The sequence below is a fragment of the Xenopus laevis genome, chromosome 2L (genome assembly GCF_017654675.1).
Source record: "Xenopus laevis strain J_2021 chromosome 2L, Xenopus_laevis_v10.1, whole genome shotgun sequence".
NCBI lineage: Eukaryota > Metazoa > Chordata > Amphibia > Anura > Pipidae > Xenopus > Xenopus laevis.
This window is the reverse complement of record NC_054373.1, coordinates 131,415,954-131,441,390: the sequence shown is the minus strand read 5'-3', so window position 1 is coordinate 131,441,390 and position 25,437 is coordinate 131,415,954. Positions and strand designations below refer to the sequence as shown.

General features: G+C 37.6%; 1 protein-coding gene across 1 annotated transcript; it reads right to left on the bottom strand.

Moving 5' to 3' along the window:
* Positions 1-259: 259 nt before the first annotated feature.
* On the bottom strand, positions 260-22,601 carry ednrb.L (endothelin receptor type B L homeolog). Its single transcript, XM_018247257.2, has 8 exons — positions 22,448-22,601; positions 21,527-22,047; positions 8,624-8,736; positions 6,838-7,042; positions 5,365-5,514; positions 3,724-3,857; positions 1,415-1,523; positions 260-1,041 (listed from the first exon to the last, which is right to left on the bottom strand). Exons 2-8 carry the CDS (start codon positions 21,977-21,979, stop codon positions 910-912), a joined length of 1,296 nt encoding a protein of 431 aa, XP_018102746.1. The 5' UTR covers positions 21,980-22,047; positions 22,448-22,601; the 3' UTR covers positions 260-909.
* Between the last annotated feature and the right edge of the window lie 2,836 nt (positions 22,602-25,437).

The following is a 25,437-nucleotide window of genomic DNA, read 5'->3' as shown; positions in this document are numbered from 1 at the left end:
TGGCAGGGAAGGAGGGACTAAAACACTGATGTTACAAATTGTAACAAGTTCTCCACAGCTTACAGACAGCATGCAGGAACTACATAACCCACAATGCATTGCACACTGATCTTCTTTTCCTTATTGAAATCACGTGTGCAGGGAATTGTGGGGTATGGAGGATGCAGGCTAAGGACAGCTGGCAGTTGATACAAAGTAACAGTTATCAGCCACCTCAGTAAAGTAGTCAGCCAGCTCAACAAGAGAGCAGGGGGCTAGGCTTAGGGAACTTTCAGAAACCATTAAAAATCATGAAAAGTTTGCATATTTTTTAATTGATGTATATTGCAAAGTTCCTTAACCTTTTAGCAACTGATTTGGTTGGTTGCCTGCTTTTTAATTTTTTTGTAGGGGGTTTACCTGTCCTTTAAAGCTTTTTGATTATAAATTTGTTGGTGTTTTTGGAACAGTTTTATTTTATTGTACAGTGGATGGTGTAGGTCATTTCTGCATAGTTTAACAAAAACAAATAAATCAACCAGCAATGGTCCATCCTTTTAACATAAACACTGCAACGTTTAAAATTGTAATATTTAGATGTTAGCAATAATGCTTCTACTGTTTAAAATTTGCCAATTAGGGCCTTTCACAAAGTTTTTCAACATCCCCCATCATTCCTTGCTTAATTTGATTAAATCTGACATTTCTTCCACTTGCCTTAACAGTGACAATTGTCCTGTTCAATCGCATTGCTTTGTATAATGGTAATGTAGTAGTTGACCTGCAGAAGGAACTATGAATATGTTAGGACCTGCAAGTATTCTTTTGTGTTTGATGAACAACGTATTTTCCTGGAAGTTCCTATTCACTAATTACAGATAACAATGTAAGTTTATGAAATGAAGTGGAAGCATCTAGGCATCATTTGTTTCAAGATGAGCTGTCTTTGCTTATGGAATGGAAGTTGTCATATCCATGATCATGAGCTTTCAACTTCATGCAAGAATGCTTATCTTCCAAGCTCAGCATCTCTTTAGACTGGCACCAGCAGAACAAACATGACTGGAAAATAGAAAAGAATTAAAAAATGAAAGAAATGGAAGTATTAAAACACATTATATTGCAAAGTGTTAGGACCACCTTTATAAAGTGTTAAGGTCTTCCCATTTTATAAAAGGACACCTGTATTCTAATATCTACATGCAGGCTGTGGATTCCATATGTGTTCAGTTTTAAAGTGGTGAGGTGGCAACCCTACACATGCATTCCTTTAGTAAAAACCATTTAAGATCCAGTGACCAGTTTGTAGTGAGCACTGTGCAGTGTTTTATTAAACTGGTTACAAGTTATTATTTTTATTTACATGCAGAGAAAGAATGAAAGAAAGCAAATCAAAATAAATAGTACTACAACATTTGGTGAGCTTGCAACATACCTTAAAGCAATTTCTAAACCTTGTGCTCACCAAGTAGAGGGCTATTGGATTGATGCACGAATTCAAATTACCCATGTTTATGCCAATGTAATCCAACAACAACAGGAAACTGGAAAGAAAAAAAAAATAATGCTAAACTATGATATAATAGTCAAGTCAAAAGTCAAGTCAAGAGTGAGTTTATTGTCATTTCATCCATATACGTTTGTACAGTACTCAGTGAAACAAAACAACGTTCCTCTAGGACCATGGTGCTAAGCACAACATAGATGTACCGGACAACAGACAAAAAGTGCAAGTGCAAAAATATGCAACTCCTGCAAGACAGGGCAGCATAGTGCAGGGACAGGACAAGACAATGCACACTCAACAGATGTAATATGTTAAGTAAATAATGCTAAACGTCAGGCATGATGGGTGTATCATTGTGATATGATAGTAGTAAGAACATGATAAAGTGCAGATGTGCTCATAGAGAACAATTGTATCCAATGGCTATTTATTTATACAATGGCGTACAGTGGCTGTGTAATGTTGTATATAGTAAGGTCAGATGGAGTGTGTGTGAGAGATCTGTCTGGTCCCTGAGTATTCAGGAGCCTTATGGCTTGGGGGAAGAAACTGTTACACAGTCTGTTAGTGAGGGCCCGGATGCTTTGGTACTTTGTCCCGGATGGCAGGAGTGTGAAAAGTGAGTGTGAGGGGTGTGTTGGATCAGCCACAATGCTGGTGGCTGTACGGATGCAGCGAGGGGTTTAAATGTCCGTGATCATCATCATCATTTATTTACATAGCGCCGGAAGGAAGAGAGACACCTATGATCTTCTCTGCTGTCTTCACTATCCTCAGTAGGGTCTTGCGCTCCATGACAGTGCCGTTCCCAGCCCAGACAGTGATACAGCTGCTCAGGATGCTCTCAATAGTCCCTCTGTAGATGGTTACTATTGCAATAACTAATTATACACACATCTTGGAAAAAGTAGGAGCACACTGGCTGTTTTTGAAAAGGTTAAAAAAATATACATTTTATTTATCCATTCAATAAGAAGGACAGGCCAACTTTTCGGTCTTCACCTAAGACTTTATCAATATAAAATAATAATGTACAGGAAATTGTACATTTCAGGTGCATAATATGGACTGCATGGGTTTCCATGTGGATGATACTCCCTCTTACTCAAGTTATTAGGCAGCAGCTCAGAGTGGAGCTGCTTGTAGAGGTAAAGGGGTGGGGGGTTGCTCCAATACCTGGGGGTTCTAGCTGCTCTTCATGGGGGCAGATTTACTAAAAGGCAAAGTGGCTAATGCTAGTAACTTTCGCCAGAAATCCCATCATTGCCCGACATTGCCAATTTACTAACAGGTTTAGGCGACGATTCGCTAGCCAAAGGGACCTTCGCTAGCGTTCATTCGCACTCTGTCGCCATGCGACTTTTGAAACTTCAGTAAAGTGCGAATTTTACTGAACGTTATCTCTTTCACTAGAGTTGACTTCGCCACCTCAGACCAGGCAAACTGCTAAGATGAAGCTAGATCTTCCTCAATCTCATGTCAGTTACATCATATCCTGTGTGCCAGAAATGCATTACAGTTAATCATTTCGAACTTTATTGAATCTGCCATGTGTTTGAGGAATCCAAAGAGAATTAAGTGGCGTGTGGAGCCTGAGCTTGAAGAGTGTTAAGGGGCCTGAGACTGTGCATGGTGAGAGGCAGTGCTTAGGAAAGTGAAGCAGTGAAGCTGACTTGGAAGTAGACTGTGTGGCCTGATTGATAGAGATAAGATATCTCTGAACTGTGAGTAATAGGGTGAGTAATAGGGTGCGGATGGGCGAATTTTTCCTCCTTGTTTCGCCTCGGAATTGACGCCCATAGATGCTGTACGACAAAAAACAAAAGACGCGCGACAACATTTTTTTGATGCCCATAGACTTTAATGGGCGTCTGCATCATTTCGCCAGGCGGCGAATTTTTGGCGAAACGAAACGGGTCAAATTCGCCCATCCCTAGGTGCTGTCCTTGTATTGATCCACAATCTGGGAAAGGGCCTATGATAGTTGAGAAGACCACATTCTCAGATGTTTACCATTACAAAGCTAATCTTCCCTATACTGTGTGTGTGTGTATGTATATATATATATATATATATATATATATATATATATATATATATATATATATATATATATATACCTTTATTAAGTAATATGCACTGAAACACTCTCTGTCTGTAGTTTTCCAACATATATATATGAAAGAAAAGAATATAATACAAAACAGAGAATGCTGCATTAAGGAGGGATGATTTACCTTAGAAATTCACACCGCTTAGCATCCTTTTCATCATAAAATGTGAATCTTAAAATCCGACTGAGATGCAGAGGAAGCCAGCAAACAGCAAATACAAGCACAAGGTAAAAGACTGTTTTTGCAATCTCCCGTCTCTGAAACAGGTAAAACACATTATAAATGTTAACGCTGTATTTAAAAAAAAAAAGTAATATTTTAATTAGTAACTAATTGAATTGGCATAATAAAAATCTTGTGAAAGGTGCTTTTCTGACTAGGAAGAAATGCACCCTCTGAATAAATCTGTTGTAACATCAAATTGTATCAGTAGAGGGCTTTTTATAGATCTATCTCAAGATCTACTGCCTCAATGCCATTTTCCTAATTCTATTACACTGCTATGGGGAATGTAATACTTACTGTTATACAAACATAATTACTCTATTAATATTTCTCAAAAAATTCATTTTAATTCATTAAAACATCAAGGGTTAGTTATTAAAAGTTTAGTTGTTTTTCCCGAAAAATTAAAGTTTTTTGCTAAAAACTCGAATTTTTTGTGATAAAAAAAACTTGAACATTTTTGAGATATATTATGCCCCAAAGCTCGAATCTGAAAATACCCCAGCCAATATCTGTCAAGGTCATGTAGAAGTCAATGGCAGAGGTCCCTTGAACCATTTAAAGTTTTTTTTGCCTTTATGATTTTAGGGTTTTTAATTGTGGGTTTTGCTCGATCAATTCAAGGTTTTTTTTTTATACATAAAACTGTGATATCTGAGAATCTTATATCAAACAAAACATGTAAATGAAATTCCCCTATAAATTTTCTACATTGGCCATCTTAGGGGCAAATTTAATTACCATTTGTGGTCTGGCAAATGATTTCTAAAAAATCAAAGTGAATTCCTGATCTCATTTGGTTTTCAGCAACTGATTGTTCTGACTTGCTGCAAAATATCATTTCCAAATGAATTTTGTCCATGAGTCAGTTTTGTTAAAAAAGTAAAGTTTGGTAGGTTTTTGGCACCAAGCTACCAGAGGAACTTTTTTCTAATTCAGTTGCCTGACCACTGAAGGTCAACGATAAGTAAACATACCCCAAAGTGTTTGCTTGTAGAGCAGTACAGCATGTACAGTACTCCATGGCAGACATTATTTAAAAAGGTAATGTTGGTGTGTGCACTATTAAGTAGTGATGGGTGAATCTGTCCAGTTTCGCTCCGCAGAAAAATTTGGGAAATGGCAAAAAAAAATTACGAAACGGCGAAAAATTCGGGAAACGCATTAAAGTTAATAGGCGTCAAAATAATTTTGACGTGTGACAATTTTTATACGCGCGATTATTTTGTCCAAATCCGAATAATTTTGTTGTGCGTCAATTTTTATGTGCACCAATTTTGATGCGCGCCCATTTTTTTGTCATGGCAAATTTTTCGCTTATGATGAATTTTCACTGCAGTTCCACGAAAAATGTGTGGGCGCCGAAATGCGGAAATTCACTGCAAATTCATGCCTGTCTAATTTATTCGCCCATCACTAGTATTAAGTTCAATAATTGTGTTAAATACAATCAATTCTACATTGTTTTATCCCTATTTTAGCAATGTTTATGTACAATATAAAACCCATCATTAAATGCACACAGCATAGTTTATGTACCTGTCGTAAGGTGTCACTAATAGCAAGTCCCATTTCATTTTTCTTTTTGAATAGCTCAAATGCCATCAGGATGTAGAAGACCGCCATCAGAACCAAAGGTAAGCAGAAATAGAAGCTGAATAGCCACATATCCTTGTATGTTTTATAAAACTGGGAAAAAAAGTAAATGACACATTACTTCTTACAAACCTTTAAACAACAATGGGAACTGTGCATCTCAGTTTTATCCACCCACTAACTGGTCTTATTTTCCACCTGAACATACTGTGATTTGATGTAGCCAAGAAAGTGCTGTTTTCGGGCATGGACACACATGCGTTTTTACGGCGCAGTAACCGCACTGTTTTTAAAAAGACTGACCACCACTTCAATATGCGTTCTTTTTAAAAACCATGCCAGTACCATGCAGCAAAAACGCATTTGTGTCCATGCCCTTAAAGTCATATTGACACTTAAAAACTACTATTAAAAATATTCACGTACATTGAGATTTAACTATAGGTGACAGTGGTGGAACTACCGGGGGGAGCAGGAGGTGGGAGCGGACCAGGGCCCACACCCCCTCAGGGCCCCCCGGCAGCTCATGCTCCACTGACAAATACGGCCAAATGCGGCCGTGCAGAGGGGGCGGGGCCCGGCTGCGCGTCACGTACCAGGGCCCGCCCCCCTCTAGTGATGCTACTGATAGGTCATGTTGATAATTTTTCACTGATATGTCTGTTTTTGAAAGTAATAACTTTGAAGTACCTAAACCTGACTTTTTAGCCAACCTGACTGTCCCTTCTCAGACTGTCAGAGTTCCTAATGCACAAATATGGCAGCCCCGTCATAGAGGAACATGGGGGATCAGATGGGTAATGTAAAAGCATCAGGAAACTACTATTATGGCAAAATTATAAATAGCATGCAAAGAAAATGTAATGGTAGATGTAAAAAAAAGGTTTAATTTCTGGTGTCAGTATCAAATCAAGGACCAAATGTATTGCAATTTTTTAGCCATATGGCCAGAATTGACCAAACTGCCCTGCTGCATTTGTCTTTGTATGGTCACCTAACCTTTAATCAGCTTATGGTCAAAGTTAAGTGAAAATGCTCTAGCAATAACAATAAATGTGTAGCTTTACAGAGCAATTGTTTTTTTAGATCCAGGGACCAGTGACCCCCATTTAAAAGCTGGAAAGAGTCTGAAGAAGAAGGCAAATACTTAAAAAAACAATATAAAATAAGTAATGAAGACCAGTTGAAAGGTTGCTTAGAATTGGCCATTCTATAACATATTAAAAGTTAATTTAAAGGTGAACCACCCCTTTAAGATGCCTTTCATTGGCGTTGCTGATCACTTTACAATAAATAATATAATATTAGCTTAATAGTATTGTACTGTCTGTTATTTTTGTGCATGTCAATTGATGACTGTAACTTATAAGCAAACACTGACAGATTAATAAGGAAAGGAAAGCAGATTAAACTTACCCTCATAAATGCTGTTGTTTGTACATGATGGAGCATACAGGTTTGGAGGCGTTCCCCTCGATAGTTAGTTACAATTAAATCATAACCAATCACTTCAGGTATTGCCAGAGCAGATGATACAACCCAGATGAAAGCAATTTCTACTGCAATCCATTTTGAAACACGTGGGGTTTGAACATGAGACCAGGAGACGACAGCTCGATACCTGCGTGAATAATAGTTTCTTTTAATTGACGACTTCATCCTTTTTTTATCCTTATTTACCTTTTTTAATAAACAAAGCCCGAGCAGACTATACTGAACTATACCTGGAAAACTAAGGCTAACGGAGCACAGTGGAAATTAAATATGCCCTGTTGAAACAGATGTTTTACTAAAGTTTGATCTATTGGTACAGTAATATTTCCTTGCACATACTAGTGAATACTGAAATTCCTTTCAGATTAAAGAGAAAGCATCACATGGATAACATTATTTCTTAATATGTGCTCCCTCTTCTGATTCCATCCTTTTTGTCATTCAGTTAGATACAGCTCTCACTGTAAAAAATCCCTTTTTGCATTTTAAAGGAGAAGGAAAGATTAAAACTAAGTATGCCTTATCAGAAAGGTCTATCTAAATATACCAGTAAACCCCCAAAGTAGTGCTGCTCTGAGTCCCCTGTCAAAAGAAACACTGCATTTCTTTCCTACTATTGTGTACACATGGGCTTCTGTATCAGACTTCCTGCCTTCAGCTTAAACCTCCTTGCCCTGGGCAAGAGCATGCTCAGTTTGCTCCTCTCCCCCCCCTCCCTTCTCTACTGTAATCTGAGCCCAGAGCAAGGAGAGACTCATACAGGAAGTGATGTCACACCATGTTAATACTGCAGCTCCTATCCTAAACAAACAGAGAGTTTCTAGAGCTTTTAACTCAGGTATGGTAAAACATTCTACAGAATAAATATAGCATTCTAGCTTGCACTATTGCAGCTAATCTATTGGCAATAAAATGCCTCAGTAGCTTTCCTTCTCCTTTAAGATGAAACCTCCTTTGTTCTCATTGGAATGGACTGCCTTGTGAATTAAGCATCAAAGAGTTTATTGTAGGGTCTCCTTCTATATTTATACATAGTTATCATAGTGCCTCTCCTGCATTGTAAACAACCCCAACTTGGTCAGCAATTCTTCATAACTTTCTTCATTACTATCCCTTTTAAGCACAAGAGACTACAAGATTAGACAATGGTTTTATTAAGGGGAAAAATGAACCTTTCCCCCCACTAATGTAGACCCCGTTTAACACAGGACCATACACTGCTGGCCCTTACTGCTGATGACTGGCATTGCTTGCTACAGCTAAGTTTATTATCCACAACTACACCCAGGGCCTCCACATAATAAAGATAATGTAGAAGTGTTACCTTCAGGAGAAAAATAGTTAAAATACAGATTTTTATGTATGCTTACCTGCCTGCAACTAACAAAAGATCTGTAACTGAAGCCAGAGACCTTCTAAAATCTTTACTTGTAAAAAGATTTGGGTCAATTGTTAGATCCTGTACCTATGCAGACACAGGTTTAGGAACCATCAGAGTTGAGCTACGGTACTTGGAGTTCTTTAATCATCTGTCCTGTTGTTTTTTTCTTTTTCTTTTTTTTTTTGCTTTGGCTGGCTTTTTGATTCTCGCTGAGCCATTGCAATTAACCTTATCTCATGACTTGAGTAGGTAAAAACCTTATCTGAAACCAAACTCTAATTAATATTCAACTTTTTTTACAAAATCAAATTCTTTAAAAAACCTTACCTGTCTATGCTAAGGGCGCATAGACTCAGCATAGTGATTCCCACTGTAGCCTTTTGCAAGAATGGAACCAGTTTGCATATTTCAACTCCAAATGGCCAATCTTGCGCAAGCAGCTTTTAAGAAAACAAAACAAAAACAAAAGATTATATATTTATAAAAAAACATTACTATATAGGCTGTAGAACCAACCAAATACTGTACAACAGAAATGTAAACAGTATTTTGGGTACTGCAGAAACCATAATTCCTTTTACACACTGATATATCTCATAGCAAATGTTATCTTAATGCATATGACAATATACCAGATATTTATTTCACAAAACATAAACAGTATTTTATACAGTGCACTATTGCACACCATGGCCCACTATCTCCTAGCTTTCATTTCAAAGAAAAAGGACAATATAAACATCTAGTTAAACAGTGGGACATGATGAGCCATCTAAGCCAGATGCCTAAATAAAGTTTACTTCATCTGTGAAAAATTAACGTCTGAGAAAAATTTCTTCCTCAATCCAAAAGGTTATCAGAGCAGTCCTTAGAATAACTTTGCTTTGTTTTATTGTCATAGTCATGTTTCATTTTTTAATGGGAGTTGATAGTAAGATAATATATAATAGATAAAAATAATACAGCATTAATTGTCAATATTATAGTATACACACAAAGCAAAGAAGAGAGCTGCTCATCTCGGGGCAGGGATCGTGTTTTTACTCACTAGGGAGGTCCCTAATAAACATAATAATCATCCCTGTAATTTGAAAATCCCATCTCCTTTAAACATTCCATCTATTTCAACTTTATCAGATAACTTTATCCAGAGTATTCCACATTTTCTCTTTTGCATAAAGTTGTACTCTATGCTTTTTGCTTAATATTCCTCTTTTTATCTAACCCTCTGCAACTCCCTCAATCGCTTAATGCTTATCACGACTTTCTATCTTTAAAAGGAAATTAAGGGAAATCAGTTGCTTTTCTTTTCTCACACAATATTCCCATCTCCCAAATGTAATTTTATGTGCTCAGATTAATTCTTTATTTTTAACTTTAACCTTATGTGTCTATCTAGCCTTATGGGGTGTATATTTTTCTTCAAGGCTCTTTATCCTGATAGTTTTAAAGTTTTAAACTGTTTTAAACTGTTTTGCTGCATTTTTCCAAATGAATTAACCAAAGGAGCATCCATTTATGCTACATAAAATACAAGAATTATTAAAAAAAGGTTATTTAAACAACTTGGGATTTCAAGTAGGTTTTTCAAATGTGTACTTAAACATTCAGCAATATTTGCACATTTGGCTTAAATATTTAGGAAAAGTAGCGCCCCCCTGGGAAAGGTTTAAAGGCCTCCCATAATCTCATATACTGTAAATGTGCTCCTTTCAAGTCTTGTATGTTTATGAACTTCACTAAATGCTTCAGTCTTTTGAGTGGTGCTTAGGCCTTTAAATTGAAGTTGATATTAACAGCAGCAGGGATATCCTCAAACTCAGATGTTTTTGCAGTAAACATTATTGGGGGAATGTAATAAAAGTCGGTTACAGAAAAAATATTTGCACTGCGGAAAGTTATTACGACACCTTCAAGCACTTTTTAAAGTGGGCAGTGCCCAATTCAAATTTGCAATGTAATAACAGTTTAAGGAAGAGTATTACATTGTGAAATTAGACTTTTTGTTCTTATTTGTGCTAATTGTTTTGCTCTTTGTGTCTTTTATTCCATTCTCCCATATGTGCTTTAAGCAGAGCAAACAGCATATAGGATGGTGTTCTTCAACATGTGTTTTCTATTAAAAATGCCTGTAGGGATTAGGCTAAATAAAGAAAACACATTCTTTGCAATGCATCTCCTCATTTCCCTCAAACTTCTGCTGAAGATTTCAAATTGCAGTAAAATGGTACATTCTCTGACACAACAAACCATAACGATTCACAGGAATTAATTAAATATTTTCTATTTCCAAAGTGATATCATTCTGTTTCAAACTGTTTGAAGCCAAAATTACATCAGACACTTTCTATAAGTGGTTTTACGACATAGTAAGAAGTTTTCTTAATAGCTTTCCGAGTCTGATTCATGAATGTAGTAACATCTTAACAGAATAATAGACAAAAGTATTGCAAGAGCTGTATTTGTAGCACACCACTCCCCTGTCCTTGAAACAATATAAAAGGGTAACAAAGGCAAATGTAAAATAAGTGGTTAAAATATTTCATAACACACAACTAATTTATAATCTATTCTAATACTAAATACTCTGATCATCCCTAAGTCAGCACCCTTCGGTTACAATATTAAATTTGAAGCTGATTTACTAAAATAGGAGCCAAACCAAACCCTTATATTTAGTTTTGATCAGTCAACTTTGGTTTAAAAATGAAAGCCAAAGTCAGATTGGTTGTTATAGGTAAATGTACTTTTGCAGTGTAGCATCTATCACCCATTTGTCTACTGTTGCTCCTATCTTTTGGATGCCCCTCTGCTAATCATTAAGTCATCCCTTAGTATCTTAGAAAAAGTTAGGGGGCAGATTTACATAGGGTCGAATATCGAGGGTTAATTAACCCTCATTATTCGAGTGGCGAATGTAAATCCTTCGACTTCGAATATCGAAGTCGAAGGATTTACCGCAAATAATTCGATCGAACGATAGTTCGATCGATTTTAATCCATCGATCGAACGATTTTTCTTCGACCTAAAAATTGTTACAAAGCCTATGGGGACCTTCCCCAGAGGCTAACATGGTGCCTCGGTAGGTTTTAGGTGGCGAAATAGGGGGTCGAAGTTTTTTTTTAAAGAGACAGTACTTTGACTATCGAATGGTCGAATAGTCAAACGAGTTTTAGTTTGAATCGTTCGATTCAAAGTCAAAGTCGTAGTCAAAGGTCGAAGTAGCCAATTCGGTGGTCAAAGTAGCCAAAAAAACCATTCAGAGTTTTTTTTATTCTATTCCTTCACTCGAGCTAAGTAAGTGGGCCCCTAGGTGTATGGACTTAATGGGAATGAAATTTGCCATTGTTGGTTAAAAATAATTAAAGCTGGCCTGATGGCCAAATAGGGATTATCGGTCAATTTTGCTATATTGTCAGGCAAATAGATTGGCCAGTACACTTGATAAAGGGCGTTTGAGGCCCGAAACATGTTGTGTGTTTTGTAGCTGCTAATAAACTACATTGTTGCAGATCTTCTGCCTTGGATTGCTCTCCTCACTCTTCTATTTATATGTATGCCGAAGACTTGCGGTAAAGTCTATGAGGAAAGAACCACTGCATTAAATACTGGGCTGTGCGCTGAAGTAATCTTGTTGAGAGATTGGCCAGTACAGTGCCTGATCTAATTGTTTGGCAGATGGCACAGTATCCATTTTCCTTGTGGTCTCTAATGAACATGCTTATAGAGTAATTGGGAAAATGTATTCACCAACATGTCCAACATGAGTCTGCACATTTCTGAAGACAACATGGTGGGAATATACTGTATATCTTTTGGACCATTTCAAATGTCAGTTGCAATCTTTAGTTATGCAAAGATCAATGAAGAGGTACTGTAACCCCCAGTGAATCAGAGCCCAAGAATAATATATATAATGAACAGAGATTGTGGAGCTCCTCCCATCAATAAAGCTTTCAAATGATGGTGTACAGGTTCAAGTGGATTAATCATATGACAAAAAAGAAGAAAGAAAAGAAATGACCATGTGGTTGCACCCTCCCATCCATTACATCCGACAACTCACGTGTGATTAGTTAATAAAACATAAACAAAACAACTTTTAATAAATTATTATTAAAACCCCATGTCCAGTGCGCATAAATTATATAAAAATCAAGGTAAAAAGCAGGGGGACGGACCAGCAGGAGGCAGTGGGTTGATCTTTTACATATAGAATTGAGATGCGATCAAATCTCAAGTTAACAGAAATGCTATATTGCAAACCGTGGAGAAGTTCGGTAATAATTGACAAGCTGGGTAGAATCACCCATCTAATTACAATGTGAGCACCCCCTCACCCACACAGAGTCCCCTCTCTTCTGATGATTCAGTTGATGCTCAGGAGTCCCCTCCCTATCCGTGAAGTTGCTACTGCCTAACCAGAGCTAAAATTGGTTTGGAATATAGCGTTTCTGTTAACTTGAGATTTGATCACATCTCAATTGTATATGTAAAAGATCAACCCACTGCCTCCTGCTGGCCCGTCCCCCTGCTTTTTACCTTCTTTTTAATATAATTGATGCACACTGGACATGGGGTTTTAATAATAATTTATTAAAAGTTATGTTTTATTAACTAATCACCCATGAGTTGTCGGATGTGATGGATAGGAGGGTGAAATCACATGGGTCATTTCTTTTTCTTTCTTCTTTTTTGTCAACAATAATATGTATTTGAGACTTTTTCCTTGCATTCCTTACCAACCACATAATTATCTTTGGTTCTTTTAGAATAGGAACAAGCAGTGATGTAACTACAAGATGGTGGGAATGAGTGCAAAGTTGAACCCACCCCATGCCCCCCACCCAGAACATGTGCATGTGTATCAACAAGTAGCTGATTCCATAAAGGACATATGGCACCCATTACACATAGGTATTCTCAGGTATTTATTAAGGGATCCTACTGATATGCCTTGGTTTTATGGATGTTGCTAGACTGAAATAATGTAATGGCCAAAGCTTAGTTCTGTCAGAATAGATAATATGTACCTATTTGACTCCATCTTTCACCAGTCCATCTACCTTTGGAAATGTGTTTAATTCTGAATGATACTATAAACCATAACTTCAGTAAATCCTTATGGCCTCATGTCAGGTGATTTTTCCCATGAGTGTATTGTCATGGTCCCAGCTGATTAATATCAAAAATATTTGAGACATATGAGACTTGATTATGCTTGAAAATACTAAATGTAAATACTGAAAATGATCGCAAGGTAATGAGACCTTTTGGTCAGCTTGGTTAGTTACTTGTCCTTAGTACCTTCTTGGGAGATCACATTCCATACATCCACTATGCATGCCAAGGAAAGGACATCAAGATGTAAAACATTGCATAACTTAGCAGAAAATCAATACATTTTTAGACTTTCTAGCCCACAGACAATGTCAGTAAGCTATTGCAAGGGTGGGGTGGCACTTTCCTCTAACAAAGCAGTAGACTTCCCTCCTTGCTCCCCATGACTGAATTAAACACTGGCCAGCACATGACACCACCCTTCTTCACACATACACCAGTCCCTTTTTCAAATCAATGCATGGTAGCTAGGGTAATTTGAACCCTAGGAACCAGATTACTGACATTGAAAACTGGAGAGCCGATGAATAAAAAGCTAAATAAAATAAAAAAACGCTTTCTACATGATACTTAGGGGGAAATTTACTAAAGGGCGAAATGGCTAATGCTGGTGAAAATTCGCTAGCGTGACGTCGTCTTGACACTTCACCAATTTACTAATGGTAGCTGGCAAAATTTCGCTGGCGTAATTTCACCAAGGAGATAGACTTCGCACTCTTAGGCCAGGCGAATTTTGGGTCTGGCGAAAGAACGTTACTATGCAAATGCACTAAGTTTTTGATTTTACTGACCGTTACCTCTATTGCCAGACTTGCCTTCGCCACCTCAGACCAGGCGAAGTGCAATAGGGTGGTGGATAGGAGTTCGTCAAAAAAAAGTTGAACATTTTTCTAAGTCCCACAAAAAGCTGGCGTTTTTCCTATTTAAAGGGTGATAGACTGAAAAAGATGGGGTTACCCTCCTTCCCCCTTACATTTGCTAACATACGGCACCTAAACTATACTGTGAGCACATGTGCAGGGCATTATAACAACGTTATATAATTTTATTAAGGTTCCCTGGCCTTGTGTAGTGTAATGCATTTGCTGCAGCATATACGCCCATTGTACTTTAACTGCATGCCGTATGCTAATTAGCCAACGCTAGCGTAACTTCGAACTGCTGAGCGTAATTTCGTCAGCGTTCGGTACCCTGTGCGCAACTTCGGATCTTCGTAAATTAGCATTGTCCAGACGCATTTTTGCCTGGCGAAGTGTTGCGATGTGCACGAAGCCAACGCTGGCGAATTTTCGCCGGTTAGTGAATTTGCCCCTTAAAGTTAACTCAAAGGTGAACAACCCCTTTAACAGAAAATGTTGAACTTAGAGGCACTTTTTGCCATAAATGTGGAAACAATCATTAACGCGAGACCTTTTTAGTACAGCTTGGGGCTGATGGATGAAATAGAGGCGCAGAGCTGTTGGACCAAGTTGATTTATGAAGCAGCAGGAGGCTGATGAGAGGGGTTCTTCACTGGGACTGGTCTGGTTAAAAAAAATGCAACTTTGAACCAAAACTATATAATATAAAAGGAGACGAATTAAAGGGGCATCCATAAAGTCAGGGTTAATCCCTGCTAATTTACTAATATAATCAGGCTGTTCATTTTTAGAAAAAGGCAATCAGTTACAGGTACTTTCTGATATGCAGGGAGTGAGCAAAGGCCTTTTGGCATGGCAGGCATAAAGTGAATGGCTAATCGTAGCGCAAGCTATCAGAGCTCTCGTCCAACAACAGCTTTACTGTATTACTGACTGAAAGAATACAGTCATTAGTCTGAAAATATACTGTATATACTTAAAGGAGTTGTTTTATAACATATTTATTAGTATCATCTAGCAAAAATATTCCTGATGCTTTATTTCCAACAAAATGATATGACAGGGTTTTTTTTATACACGCACATAGTGCTATTCAACATACTGTGTGTGGTTTATATCAAGGGATAGCCTTTGAAATAGCGCAACCTAAAATAATTACACAAGTGTCCCCCTCCACGTCCAGCATCATGCTCAGCAGCATAATGTGAACAACCCCTTTAAAAGAAAATGTTGAACTTAGAGGCCCTTTTTGCCATAAATGTGACATACAATAGTATTTACTATTAATTATATTGCTCCTGTTAAATAAAAAGTCATAGAGGGTGCTGTAATGGGAAAATTTAAGGACTCTGGAATGTGAGCATGCTTTTCATCGCTGCATCTGTTTTTTGAGACTTTCTTCTCTGGGGAAATATACGGAAGTAGTGCATTACAGACAAGGTATTAGATACAATAGACTGTTGACAGAAGTGGCAGAGGTTGATAAAATAAGGAAATATAAGGGATAGCCCTAAGGCTTTTCTTAATACCAAAGAATTACAATGATATATTTTAAGTATTAAAAAAAGGGAAGGCCAGGTGGTAGTTTAGTCCCATCTGCCATCCAGTTTTGTGTCTATCGCACATAGGGAAACACCCATTTAGCACTTTAAGAAGTGGTTACAATTAAAGCAATAATTCCCCTACTTTGTAAAATTATTTGAACCCAGCAGAGTAAAAAAAACAATCTTGGCTTTGTCTATAGTTTGAGGACATCTGCAGAAAAGTCTTATGCCCTCAGCTGTCAAAATAAGCATTTGTATCAATCAGTATATACATTTTTGCTTAAGTCGCTTTTCTCATTTCCCGCATGTTGACTTAAAGGATTCTGCTGCCCCTCCTGAACTCAGTGTTTATCATGTGCTCGTCACGTATGATTCCTGCTCTTTACACTGGTTCTACTGTACAATAACATCAGTATAATAGGCTTCCAGGAGTCAGAGTGAAATAGTTAGAATGGTATTTGGGACATCTCTTTTGTATTATGAATAATGATTTACCCAAACTGAATGTATGGATGCCTACCCAGCAGCACTGAACTACAACTCCATGAATCTATAACAGCCTGCACCTGTGAATGGGGCATCAATTATGTAATAACTATAACAAGATATATGTGTGTGTGTGTTTTGTAGTGAGAGGGGAGGCCCAGATCAGATGAATGGTGCACACAATGTCACATGCACTTTTGGCACTAGTGAAATAATGCTTTTTGAAATATACAGTACATTTGCACTGCCTCTTATACAAACACATATTTATATAAGTCCTGGTGGAAATGTAATACAAACATTTGCAGAGGTACAGTAAATCAAAGCAATCCAATGAGATGTTTGCCTTTAGGTGGTGAACAGGTGAACAGTGCATGCTACCTGCGGATAAGTTGAGATAGGTGCCTACTCCTATAACAAACTTGCAACTTTTATAATATAACCCATTTGAAGTTTGCACCCATTCTATAAATGTATAACAACCAATCAGATATTTGCTTTGAAACAGGTAACTTATAAGACCAACCTGCTGATTAATTGCTATGGTAAGTTAGACCTAATATAAAAGATCTCCACTGCATATGTGTAACTGTTACCTGTTGTAATAAAGGCCAAAACCCTTCCTTAGGCCTTGTTAAAGGGACACTGTCATGGGAAAACATGTTTTTTTCAAATCACATCAGTTAGTAGTTAAAAGAGCAAACTGATTTTTTATATTTAATTTTGAAATCTGACATGGGGCTAGACATATTGTCAGTTTCCCAGGTGCCCCCAGTCATGTGACTTGTGCTCTGATTGAGTAGGAGAAACAATAGCTGCTGATGCCGATCTACAAGGGTGGAACTGTATGACTATTTTTTAATTCTTATCAGCACAGTTGAAGGAAACAATCATTAACGTGAGACCTTTTTAGTACAGCTTGGGGCTGATGGATGAAATAGAGGCGCAGAGCTGTTGGACCAAGTTGATTTATGAAGCAGCAGGAGGCTGATGAGAGGGGTTCTTCACTGGGACTGGTCTGGTTAACCGTGCTAAAAAGAGTGCAACTTGGAACCAAAACTAATATAAAAGGAGACAAATTAAAGGGGCATCCATAACGTCAGGTTTAATCCCTGCTAATTTACTAATATAATCAGGCTGATCATTTTTAGAAAAAGGCAATCAGTTACTTTCTGATACGCAGGGAGTGAGCAAAGGCCTTTTGGCATGGCAGGCATAAAGTGAATGGCTAATCGTAGCGCAAGCTATCAGAGCTCTCGTCCAAAAGAAACATTACTATATCACTGACTGAAAGAATACAGTCATTAGTCTGAAAATATACTGTTTATACTTAAAGGAGTTTTATAACATATTTATTAGTATCAACTAGCAAAAATATTCCTGATGCTTTATTTCCAACAAAATGATATGACAGGGTTTTTATTATACACGCACATAGTGCTATTCAACATACTGTGTGTGGTTTATATCAAGGGATAGCCTTTGAAATAGTGCAACCTAAAATAATTACACAAGTGTCCCCCTCCACGTCCAGCATCATGTTCAGCAGCATAACGTTAGGTAACTCATGGACAACAGATTAGAAAAAAAACAAGCGTCGTTTACAAGGACAGAAAGGCAAGAGCACAAAGAGGTGCAGAGGCAAACTGCTTACTACTCATTCAGGGGGCACTGCTGTATGAGGTTTGGCTGAGCTTTGCAGATGAAAAGAATCCAGTGCGAAGTGCAGACTGCAGCAGGAGCAAAGCAGCCCTGTACTTAACACCTGCCACAGGGCAGACAGTAAATAAAGGCTTTATAATATGCACATCTGAATATGCCTCCTCCATCCCCTAATAAATATACCATATTGAATATGGCTTTGCTTGAAGGACAGGACACATTATGGGCATTATCCACTTTGGCCAGTTTGTTTTTCTACAGAGCACAAGCTTTGGCCATGTTTGCATGGACCTTATTTTTTTCATATTTTACCAGAAAAAAACTTGACCCAACTCCCATCCACGAATTTGGCTAATTTACTAATAATTAAACGAAAAAAAATCAGATAGCAAAATTATAATTTTAATGAAGATTTAATAGGCTAATTTTATAAAACGTTCAAGTAAAAAAACGAGCATCAAACACCACAAAACACCCAAAAATCGTGAAGGCAAAAAACATCTTCAAATTGTTAAAGGGACCTTTGCCATTGACTTTTATATGAATTTGACAGGTTTTAACTGGAGTATTTTCGAATTCAGATTTTTTTTGCTGCTTTGGGGCATAATAAATCTCTAAAAATTTATTTTTTTCTCTCTAAAAATACTAATAAAAAACGTTACCTTTAATAAATAGGACAACTTTTATGTGCAGTATAGAGCTGGTACAATCCACCAAATTCACAAGCAAAGCACAACCCTTTAGCAGTAAGGTCTGTGCCCCTCAAGATGACCCCCTGTGGTTCCTCATCTTTTCTGTTGATTTCCAACTCTGGACTGCAGGTTCATATTACATGGCAGCTCAGAAACTAGTGCATTCTCCAGCAGAATTGAATAATCAGCACTGTAGCATCATGGGGGGGGGGGGTCAAATTGCCTTTGAAACCCTGGTAAGTGATTTTATTCTTCTAAGCTGACTGTATTGTTTTTCTATTTTCAGTTGTTGTGTGCCTGATCCACTTGTTGCTTCAAAGCAGAGACGTGTTATCCATACAGACGTCCAGTTAGAATGCCATTAGCTTTGGTGGAGAAGGCATTCCACCTTCAATTTAGTATAGTGCACTACAGATAACTACTGGTAACAAAGAATATGGCTGTTTCTGTGACTTGAAAATAGAAAAGGCTGTTTTTAAACAGAAAATGACTGCATTATACTACTCACTACTAACCAGTAACAAACTATGTTTTGTTAGCTGGTGAGAACTAACCAGGTTGGTTCACACTTGGGTTATGATGTGAAGATGCCTCTCAGTGCCTGGGGCTCATTTATCCACACTGGGCAAATTTGCCTGTGGGCAGTAACCCATAACAACCAATGAGTGATTTGCTTTTTCCAGGCAGCTGCAGGTAGAACAATGAATGCAGCAATTTGATTGGTTGCCAAGTGTTGATGAATGACCCCCAGTGAGAGGCAGATGTCCAGTTGCACTACTATAATGTGAAGACTAGTCACAATAATTTTACTAAGGAGAATTTATTCTACCAACTATGAAAACCAATTCACATTTTCACAAGAGAAAAGTGTTTAAAATATTTAAATGTTGCAAAGAGATTTTCTATAATTAAAAACAGCATTTATTATAACTTTAGTCTTTAGCACGATTTTTTCATTGTCATTTTAAACTATAAAAACATACTAATGAATATTTCACAAGCATTATGTGTTTGGGTCTTTTAGAGACTGATACATAAATCTTCCAAATACTTAGCGAACAGATGATTGCTGGGCAAATTTGTTTGGTTTTTTTTTGTCATTTATTTCTTATATCCATATTTCTTATTTAAACTAAATGTTTCTACTACATAAGACTGGTACTATATTCATTTTATGCTACATCTATATACATGCAATACTATTGGCTGGTTAATACTAAGCTAAAATATAATCTGCATGAAACCTATCAGCCAGTAGCCTGCAGTTATACTTTGTAGTGTGCAAAAGTGCAAATAATGGGCCAGATTCAATTCAGTGAGAAAAAGTTATCTCACAGTTTATCACATGAAAACTCATGGGCGAGATTCAATTAGAGGAGAAAAATAAAATTTCTCCAAATTCAGCTGCATCTATATTTGCAACGTGTGCCAAAATACAAGATGCAAAGTGCAAGGTGTTTGGACACAAGTGAGTCCTAGTATTAGCACCTGTCTTGGGGAGAGATATATACAGACACATGTGACTTGCACTTACAGGCTAATGCTGTTTTTTGTGGCAACTGTTATACAAAGTTGTGCTTGTGAATTGGCATGTTATTTAGTGGGTGACAGTTTTTGTTGTACTTCAGAGGGGAAAGCTGTATTTTTTGGTTAAAAAAGAATAGGGATGTGTTACATTTTTGTACTTTGCACACTAGTCTTGCATTAGTAAATCAACACCTATGTATCCCTGTAGTGCTTTGTTGCTTAGGTGCTAAAACCTACTTTTAAAGTATTAGGCAAGAGATATATGTAATTACCACAAATTAGCACATTCTAATTATATAAAACATACTTCTTGGGCTTGAATTTATAATTAATATAGAGGCAACCCTATTTCCATCTTTTACTCCAACCATATACTGAGAAATCCCACAAACAATATCAGTACTTCATATTGATAAATATAAAATAAGCAGAGACTGTATTTCCATCAATTTACATGTCTGGACCTTTCAAAAGGGGTCTGGCTTGAGGTAAGAGCTTTTATTCTGATTATTACCATATGGTCTCAAATGTTTATCTTTTCTGATCACCGTTAAGGATGTGCTATTGCGTCAGCTTTTCTTCATGTGAACTGTTTTTGAAACGGGCAATTAAATGAATTAATACATCAGTTGGCCTAGTGCAATTCAAAGGTCACATGAAAAGCTAAATGCCTATCTTTTTTTTGTTTTTTTTTTGTTAAGAGGTTGTTCAGGCTTAGTACACTAATGCTGGAACTGTCACTAAACATTCACAAACATTAGCAACATCAGCAACTGGCTTTGAAAAGTGCATTAATAAAGCAAACGTTTAATTGGTTGGTAAGGGCTCTTTACCTTGTGAAATATAATACTTATATTATAGATAAGCCTCGGCAGGGCAAAGTTAACATTGTCTTAAAGGTTTGTGCAATTTATCAATTTTCCTTGATTTGCTCTTTGTTACAGTAAACACAGAAACGCTATTTGGTTATGGCATTTAATCTGAAATGTATTTATTTTGTTTATGTGTTTTTTCTTGCAGTGTTAATACAGTATTCATATAAGTTTTGGAGGAAGATGCTGAATTTGCAAAGTATATTCCGTACTTTGTTGATGTGTCTGTTCATAGTAGACACATTTGGTTCCATCTTATGTTTAATGTCACTAGCACTGCTAATGTATATAGGTATATAGGTAATCATTTATCATACAAACATACCTCTTTAAATTAAGCTTTATGTGTTTCTGTAATTGTTTAGAGAGGTGGGTATAGTGAATGCACAGTAGATTTTATAAAAGTCTTCACAAAAAAAGTCTCTCCCATCCCATTTCTATATTAAAGAAAGAAACATTTGTTACCTTATATGTTTGGATAGGAATATCGATGATGATATGGAGAAGATCTCCCAATGCCAGACTTGCAATGAGTATGTAGGGACCATTTCTCATGCAGGTGTTCTTGTAGATTATCCTCAGCAGTGCAGTGTTACCAGTGATGCCCACTATAAATATCAAGCAGGATATCACGCTGGTGATATATCTGAATGTGCCTTTGATCTCTGTCGGCCTGTCACACATCGGAAACTTGTTTTTTCCATTTAGAAAGCTTTTGTTGCCTTGTATATATTGGATTGAAGCATTAAGATTCAAGGTATTGAGGAAAGATGAGTTTATAGTAGCTGTCATGCCTCCCAGGAATGATAGCCTCCCATGAGAGGATGGTTGTGGGGATGACCCATTCTCTTCTCCAAGTGCAACAATAATAAAGCACAGAAGAGCAGTCAGGGTTATAAAGTACTTTGCATTCTGCATTATGACTTGAATTAAATTTCAGTTATATGTATCTGTATACATTCAGTATACACAGTCTGTGTATCCACCTGAATAAATAAACAAAGTGTTAGTAAACCTTTCCTGTTAAGCATAAATATATTTGGAAGAATTTCAGAACATCTTATAGCCCCCCCCCTCCCCACCACAAGCTCACATACATTTTTGGCAAAATAAAATTCAATACCCTAGCTCAACATTTTCTTAGTACTTCATCAAACAGCAATAAAGTTGGAATAACACATTATATTTGCATACTGTATATTATAACAATAACGATTTGACAAATATAAAGATGAAATAATCATTGGACAGTTTTTGAATGAGAAATAAATCAAATAAATATAAAAAAATACATAAGGGAGGGATGAAAACATTACCCTATGTTCAAAGCATGCACACACATAGTGGAACAGATTACACAAAACTGTTATTAAAAGTGCCATTTACCTTGTTTAAAAATTAGCAGAGAATTCCAAAGTAATAAAGCACCAGAGGTTCTCAGTTTGTGAGTTTCTCAAGCGAGTTGTTATCATGCAGAGAGGCCAGGAAAATCTTTCAGGGGATATCAGTAATGAGCTGTTCAGACCTTGCTCCTGGTATGTGTGTGTCTGAAACCCTCTAGATTAGTCAAATACTTTTACTTCAATGACTGATAGACTCCGCCTGCTCCCTCCTTTAGGATAACAACCTTTAGCCCCTTTTTCCTTTTAGGTTGCTTGGAGTACATTATTTGTACAAATCACATTACATTAGCCTGATAATCACTTAAAAATAAAGTAACAAAGAGGCAAGATATTTCTCAACTTATTATGGAAGAATATTAGCTCTGTCCTGGCTTCCACTCAGGTAATTCATGTTTTAGAGAGACACTCCATTAAGTTCATTATTTTCATCACTGGATTAATGTATTTGAAGAAGAAAGTTTTAGCTTGACCGTACAGCGATACCAAACCAGTTTATACACAGCAGCTCATTAGATCCTTAATTTACAGTTTTCTGTAGAAATGTGTACAGTATATGTGGGAATTCTGCAGCAGCAGCCTGTTTGTGCAAGCTAAATATGCACATGGGATAGGAGGAAGGCAGACACACCAGGGGAACCTCAATTTTCTGTTTTCAAAGAACCTGTGATCCCACTCTCTGCAAGCTTAATGCTCATAAACAGGCAATTTACAGGACTGTCTTTTGCCATTTTACTGCATTGTGGAATTGAGGATTAAATTTACACTTATCAGTGGGTCTGAGGTATCCTTGTTCCCACTCTATGCAGGGTACGTGGTGTTTCTGTCTTGTTCACATCAGAATGTAAATGCTGCTCTCAGGTAGTGGAATGACTGTGGGAGATCATCACTAAAAAGCAGACCATTAATATGGAGTTGTTAAATGCTTCCATGAAGATTAACAGTATGCTCTTAGTAAAAGGTGAGTGCAATATTAAAATTTATGAACCACACTTTGTAGGGCTTCTAGGAATAAAGATGGCCCCACCATAAATCACTGGATACCACTTTTGCCTTGAAGTGCTGAGTTGGAATCCAGCTTGGGCACTATATTCTCCTTGTAGGGTTGCCACCTGTCTATTTTAAACCACACAGTCTAGTTTTTTTAACGGGCAGTGTGGTTTAAAACTGCTTGTCCTGATTTCAGAGGTTTGAAAACAAGACAAGACTTTGCCCTGGCTGATGTGTCGGCTAATCACGGGCTGTCACATCATACCATCACCTCCTAAACATTTTGCTCTACTCCCAACATCACCTGCTCTCCCTCTGTTGGGATGATCCGACAATCAAAAGTGGAACCCTTTCTCTCTTTGCATAGGTTTCTTCCAGGTACATCACAAAATAGCATCTCAAGGGCAAAGATGTGAAAGGGCAATATTTACTGAAATGTATTTATGGTATTTTGTAATTCTTTATTAATTATTTTGTCTTGGTCAAGTATTCATTCTGAAGGTATAATATTCCTTTAAGTGTACTGTGTGTGAATGTGATGGGGCCTTAGACTGTTAGCTCCACTGGGGCAGGGAATGATATATAGTCTTTGTATAGCACTGTGTAAATGTGTTAGAGTTATATGAATACTAGAAAATAAATTAAAAACTGGTCTGATACTAGTAAAAAAGTAAGGTATTTACTATCAGCAGGGACTGTTTCTTTATAAACTCACAACTTCATATGTTTCATATTGTATGGAGGGGACAGTCCATGGACAGTGTCGGACTGGGCCAGCGGGACACCGGGAAAAACACGGTGGGCCCCCAGCTCTTGTGGGCCCCACTGGCCCAGGTCTATACCCACATCCGCCCCTTAATGTCTGACCCCCTTTGTCGGAGGTCGCGGCAAAAAAAACGTTTGTGCAGACTCTGTGTGCGCACATGCACACAACAGATGCAGCGCCACACGCATGCGCACGGACGTGGCGCACACCGGCGACGGCAGGGTTGGGGCCAGAGGGGTGCCCTGGGGCAGTAGCCCCGGTGGGCCCCGGTGCGCCCCGGGCCCCCCAGTCCGACCCTGTCCATGGATGTGTACCCTGGGAAGTAAGAAAGTGAAGTGGTCTGAGTATTGAATCACTTTAGTATCATATTTGCTTTTTTTAACAAGTGAGTGGGATGTCCATTATTTTCACCCAATTCTTTCCTTATTGGAAGAAAAGCCAGCCTACTGGGTTTATTTAATATTTACATGATTTTCTAGTAGACTTAAGGTATGAAGATTCAAATTACGCAAAGATCCATTATCAGAAAAACCCCAGGTCCTGATCATTCTGGCTTACAGGTCGCATACCTGTACATATAAATCTTGTCCAATATATTTACTGTTCAGCTTACTGCGGCATTGATAAGGTACAGTTTATTTTATCAGGAAACCTGATATCCAGAAAGCTCCGGAATACACATTTTTTCATCAGGCATAGATTCACAGTGAAATTCTGCATTTCACCATCTGTGAATTTGTTCGCAAAACTGCGGCAAAAATTTTTCTGCAAAAAGAAAAAAAGGAAGAAACACTAGGTGGTGCTCTAGATACTGGTAACTGCAAACAGTGTCTCAGCTGTGACTATAAATAGTCACCCTATGGCGAAATTTCACCAGCGACGGCTTCGCAGTCATTGCAACACTTCGCCAGGCGTAAATTTGCTAGTACAACGCCAATTCCCTAAAGTGCCAAGTTGCGTCCAGGGCGACAAACGCTGGCAAATTTTTTTTGTTACTGAAATGTCCTGACTTTTTATTTGATCTCCTGCACTTTACAGCCAGAAAAAGATGCAAAGTTTCTAACTTAATTGGCTTTTGTCAGAAAGCTCATAATATGTGGCAGGTAGGGATGCACCGAATCCACTATTTTGGATTCGGCCGAACCCCCGAATCCTTTGTGAAAGATTCGGCCGAATACCGAACCGAATCCGAACCCTAATTTGCATATGCAAATTAGGGG

What these genes read in the sequence shown, in the direction of transcription:
- ednrb.L (XM_018247257.2), bottom strand. Translation starts at nt 21,979, where the DNA reads ATGCAGAATGCAAAGTACTTTATAACCCTGACTGCTCTTCTGTGCTTT. An exon ending in TTCCTATCCAAACATATAAG is followed by an intron (nt 8,737 to 21,526) that starts GTAACAAATGTT and finishes TTTTCTTAAAAG; the next exon opens with CTGCTTGCGCAAGATTGGCC. An exon ending in TGCGCCCTTAGCATAGACAG is followed by an intron (nt 7,043 to 8,623) that starts GTAAGGTTTTTT and finishes TTATTCACGCAG; the next exon opens with GTATCGAGCTGTCGTCTCCT.